We start from the raw sequence: 5,475 nt of genomic DNA, 5'->3' as shown, positions 1-5,475 counted from the left end.
ACTAGACACGTTTTGCTTATGGGTAATGTTGACGTCTATGTTAAACAGAGGTTTTGCCCCTGGCAATGGACCTTCCTCTCATTTGCTCATTCCTTTTCTTTGGAGGGTTCTTTTTTCTGAATCAACCACACCTCATTTTTTCTATCAAGCAATTCGAAAGGACTGTTGTAGGCTGCGGTGTAGTAAACCTTTTCATCGAAAACTTTTCCTTCTTCCCTCAAAATGCTTGCTAATGTCAAGAGTTGTTCTTGATTCCTTTGGGCACTAGAGAATCCATCGAAAGACCTACAAAGGAGAAAGTAAATGACCATAAATGATTTTAATACTGATGTGAAGGTCAGTCTAAGAAGAAAAGTGGGAGCTGATACAAGGAAACCTGGATGGAGTGCAGTTTCAAAGCCCCTCCCTCTTGGCAGCTGAACTGACTGTCCCCTTCCTCTGGTTCCCAGGCTCAGTGTGACCTCACACGCACTGAGGGGACCTGGGAGGAGGCAATACGTCCCAGCTGTTGGGCAGATTTGGAAGTTATGCCATCTTGTGCTCTAACTCTGTGCTTCTCAAGCTCTAATGCGCATGCGAGTCACCTGGGAAAACGCAGGTTCAGGAGGTCTGGGCTGGGGCCCAAGAGCCTGCGTTTCCAACGGTCTCCTGTACTACTGATGCTCCTTGTCAGAGAGCCACAATGAATCCCCCTTAGCAGCCTCCCTTTCAGTCTTTCTATTTCCTATCGAACATTTCTCCTTTCTTCTTCTCCTTAGAAAAAGGGCAGGCACTGTATTACAGATGAACATAAGTTTTGACCCTATATGGAAGAGATGGACATTTTGGCAGCTCTGTACAGTCTGAGAAAAGCTTAACAGAGACAGAACCAAAGTGCTTGGGAACACTGAGGATATGATTACATCGGGGCAAGGTGTGTCTCTGAGTGGGGCCTGGAATGGAGGATAGTTTTGCTGGGCAGAGAAAGGGGAGGGATAAGAACAAAAGTCCAGAAATACAAAGCAATTTCATAGTGAGGCATAAAATGAGGTCAGAAAGGTGAGTCAGGACTTCCCTGGTGGCGCAGTGGTTGAGAATCCGCCTGCCAAGGCAGGGGACACGCGTTCGAGCCCTGCTCCGGGAAGATCCCACATGCCGCGGAGCAACTAAGCCCGTGCGCCACAACTACCGAGCCTGCGTTCTAGAGCCCACATGCCACAACTACTGAGCCCACATGCCACAACTACTGAGCCCACGTGCCTAGAGCCTGTGCTCCACAACAAGAGAAGCCACTGCAATGAGAAGCCCGCGCACCACAACGAAGAGTAGCCCCTGCTCGCCGCAACTAGAGAAAGCCCGCGCGCAGCAACGAGGACCCAACGCAGCCAAAAATTAATTAATTAATTAATAAAAGAAAGAAAGGTGAGTCAGAGCTGGAAGGAGGAAACTTGTACATCATCCTAAGGCCTTTTGAGATTACTCCAAAGGATGTTGGAAAAGCAGAAAAGTAACTTGATTAGATCTGGGTAAGAATATAGGCAGAGAGATGGAAACTAGATTGGAGAGAAGGAGCCAGTTAGGAGGTTGCTAAGAGGATGAGGATGAAAAGACAGTCAAAAGATTTGCATAAAAAGTAGGAAAATAGAAGTTTAAGTGTAGATTTTAAAGTATATAAACAAAAATACCCTGAGATTAAATCATGACAGCACACCGACCTAGCTGAGTTGCTGAAATGTAAACATGATGAATTTGAAGGCTGAGAATAGGAAAAACAGACACAAAAACATTCCTAATATGCCTTCTTTAGCATAAATAAGGTTTATTATCAATGTGCCAGTGGAAAAGATCATTCCTACCATTCTTCAGATAAGATGTAAGGTCTCGAGGGTATGAACCAGGCCTGTTCTGTTCAACAATGTCTACTAGGCACCTAGTCATTCCTGGCCTGCAGTACCTTTTAAATCCCAGTTGAGTAAGTAGAGGAATCTGTGTATGCACATGTATATAAAATAAAACGTTGAAGATAAAGTGATAAATCTGTTCTATAATTTCCATCATGCTGACTGATGATAATTCTGAACCATGTGTTAGGAAACATTTCTGCTCCTAAATTTATTATTTATTTCCTTAAGGAATGTTCTGCCTAAAGGGAATCTGTTTCAGATTCCACTTCTTCCTTGAAATCAAATCTTCAGCCTCTTACTTAGCAATCATCTTTTGTCCTCTGAATACACGTTGTTCTACAATGATCTATCCACGGCTTTATTCAGGACACAGACATAGACTGAGCCTCCCCACACACACCTGCCTCACCAGCAGCCAAAGGATACGGGCAGAGTAACGTGTTGCTGTATTCTTGAGGAAATTACAGTCTATCAGTAGGTCATTAGAATTTAGAATCATAGCACCGAGAGGCTGGCTGACTGGAGAAACTGAGGAAGGCATCACAGACAAGGTACCAATTGATCTAAGTCCTGAAGGATGAAAGTAGGCTCTCCAGGAAGAGAAGAAAGAGGGAGCTGGAGCTGGTAGTAATATCATGCTCATGTTCTAAGTATTTTAGGTAAATTAACTCATCTGATCTTCATGGCAACCCTGTGAGATAGTAGGTAGGCACTGTGATGAGACACATTTTACAGATGAGATTTTTGTCAAGCAAAGTCTCAGTAACTTGCCTAAGGTCAAAGGTACAGAGACGTGGAGGAACTCAGCCTACTCAGTGAAGGGCGGGAGGTGGGGGGGGAGTCGTCAGGGGGACAGGTTGGGCCGCGTGTTGCAGGTGATGCAGTACGCGGAACGGTCTGAATGTCACGCGGAAGCAAGAGGAAAAGCCAACAGATGTTTAAACACAGTAATAGGTTGGGGTTTTGTTGCTGTCGTTGTGAGAACGATCGGCGTTCCAGAGTGGAGGGCCAGGGAGAGGAGACTGGTGGGCAGAGAGAACAGCTGGGAGGCTCTCGAAGTGGAACCTGAGACTGAAAAACGTCGGAGTATCTGGTGAGTGTCAGGCATGTGCCGAGCACTGGGGTAGCAAAGAGGACTTAGCTGCGGTCCCTGTAAGGTGAGGGCCCGAGCCAGTAACAGTGGGGAGGAAGGGAACGGAATCACGCCCCTTTCTAAGGCGAATGGGCCAGATTCAGGGGCTGAGTGTGCTGCCGGTGGCTACGACAGTCCTTGCTGGGGAGGCCGGCAGGCTGATTACTCGCTTTACTGAGACAGGCACTGTAAGGTCAGAGTAAGGAACCAGTAAACCAACCAACAGAGGCAGTCACTGCGGGAAGCAGCTGCCATCCTTTGGGCTGGGGGAACAAAGGGAAGAGTTTGAGGCTATCAGAAACTAGGAGTTGAGAGGAGGGGTACCATGCATTGTTTTAAGGTATTTTTCTCCATATTTAACTAGAGGGCAGGTAAGGACAGTCTTTTGCTTTTGTGGGGGAAGGTCCGGTGTGTTTGTATTGCGTCTTATCTGTGGAAGGTGTGCATCAGCCTTCTCATTAAATGTATTAGTTATTTCTTGTAAAGGACCCTTAGTAACGTATAAAACTAAGTCACTAGGAAAACACCACAAAACGCATTAGACCTGTTTTTATGGAAGGGGGAAAAGCATAGGAGCTAAGCTGCACAGGAGCTAAACTATGAGTGCCCGCAAGTAAAACCAACAGTCAGAAAGGCTATAAATTATCTACCACTTACCGTACAAACACCGTCATTTCAGCTCTGTCTTCAATGAAGACATCTGACTCTGAAGGCCTGGGGGGATCAGATTGCTGTTCAGAGGGGATATACAGGGAAATGGTAATGGTAGACTCGCTAAAAGGACCTGAACCGGGCTCCACGTAGCTTGTCACTGGAGCTGTCATCTTTACTTTCATCTCTGTGCCACAAAAAATATATATTTAAATGCAAAGGAGACCGTGAAAGTAGATTTAGTGTATTTATGACTACATTTAAAAACTTATTTTTTGACCTGAGTTTCTTGATTTACTTGACATAAATATCTAACCTTTAAGATAATTTTCATCTTAAAAAAAAATAATAAGGGCAAAATGACAATTATCCACTGCCCACATTAAACACTTTCTGTATTATTAATATTTTTCATTAATAAATTCCATAGTTTTAGGGATAGAAGGGGAAATGAGAGATCACATAGTCCAGTTCATTCTTTACTTTTACAATTCAGAAACAGAGGTCCCATTGGCTAAGTGACCTGCTAAAACATAAATAGCATGAAAGCCAAACCAGAAGATATATCTTGACACCCTGGATCTTGTGTTCTTTGACCCTTCCTGCCTCCTAATGTCTCTTACTCTACCAGTCAGTCACCAAATTATCTCAAAGCATTAGCCATGAAAAGGCCTTAATGCTAGTTACACAGAGGCCCAGTTCATCCAGCAGAACCACAAACAAGGAGAACAGAGGCTAAAAAGCACTGCCCAGTACTACACTCCTCTAGACGCCTCGGGTCCTGAGCAGAGTCCTCCTCTTCAAACATTAAGTCTTTGATGATCTGGTTATTTTTCTATTCTAAAAGGTATTTATTTAATCAGCGAAAACTCAATAAGCCAGGGCACTCAACCACAATACAGTGTGTATAATTACAAGGTAAAGTGCCTTCACCTTTCTCGTTTTTGCCTTGAATGTAGCCGTTCAGCCTTGTGAAGCCAGTCTGCATGGCCGAATCCCAGTCCATAGACTCAACCGAAGTGCTGACCCACTTCGCAGGTCCGTAGTGTCGGATCTCATAACTTCCAGGCTAAGATGGAACAGGGGGAGCTTGGGGAAGCAATTCTAAGAAGGCAGAACGTGAGATGCAACAGTACAGGTACCTTGATCTCGGGTCCACCTGGGCCAGCCAGTCCAGGGGCTGCGCTCCCCTGGGGTCCGGCCGGAGGTTCTGGCTTCCCAGCACCGGGCAGGGCTCCTCCCCCGCGGCTCCCATCTTTGGATTAAAGACGCAGGCGGCCTCTGCCTCACAAGCAGGGGTAGGGACAGTCGGCTCGATTCGGGTTAAAAGCAAGCAACTGTTCCGCCCCCGCCCGGAGGGTCCCATCGCAGGTTTTGGGACGTGGTCGATTTTTTTTTTTTTTTTTAACCGCAAAGAAAAGAAATTGAGATGTGGCCAGTGCCTGGGGGTAACTACGGCTTACCGACCGCATCTTCCCGTTTGTGCAGGAATGGAGCTAGGGACTCTGACCATTTTTAAAAATGTGCTTTTAAGTTAAACCTATGGGACCCTCCGGCCGCATTGAAGATCACCTCGAGGACAGCCCCACGCTGCCCACCCCCCCCGGCCCTCACCCTTCGCGCCCGCGGGTGGAGCCTACCTGGGGACTCGCGTCCTCCGGGGCTTCCCAGCCCGGCGTCTCTGCGAGGGCCTCCGAGCCCTCGGCTGCCGCGGGATCTGGCTCCAGCACCTCGGCCATGGGCAGCGCCGACACTCCGAGAAAGAGGCCGGTGAGCTGCGCCGGAAGGGGGCCACTCAGGACCGCCCCG

General features: G+C 47.0%; 1 protein-coding gene across 1 annotated transcript; it reads right to left on the bottom strand.

Moving 5' to 3' along the window:
• On the bottom strand, positions 1 to 5,475 carry HEBP2 (heme binding protein 2). The gene is made up of 4 exons (XM_029223370.1): positions 5,307 to 5,475; positions 4,600 to 4,735; positions 3,673 to 3,853; positions 1 to 285 (listed from the first exon to the last, which is right to left on the bottom strand). The coding sequence occupies exons 1-4, from the start codon at positions 5,403 to 5,405 to the stop codon at positions 87 to 89; spliced, it is 615 nt and encodes a 204-aa protein (XP_029079203.1). The 5' UTR covers positions 5,406 to 5,475; the 3' UTR covers positions 1 to 86.

Source organism: Monodon monoceros, unplaced genomic scaffold (assembly GCF_005190385.1).
Source record: "Monodon monoceros isolate NGI ecotype Baffin Bay Population unplaced genomic scaffold, NGI_Narwhal_1 Super_Scaffold_15, whole genome shotgun sequence".
In the NCBI taxonomy this organism is placed as follows: domain Eukaryota; kingdom Metazoa; phylum Chordata; class Mammalia; order Artiodactyla; family Monodontidae; genus Monodon; species Monodon monoceros.
This window is presented reverse-complemented; position numbering and strand designations above follow the sequence as displayed.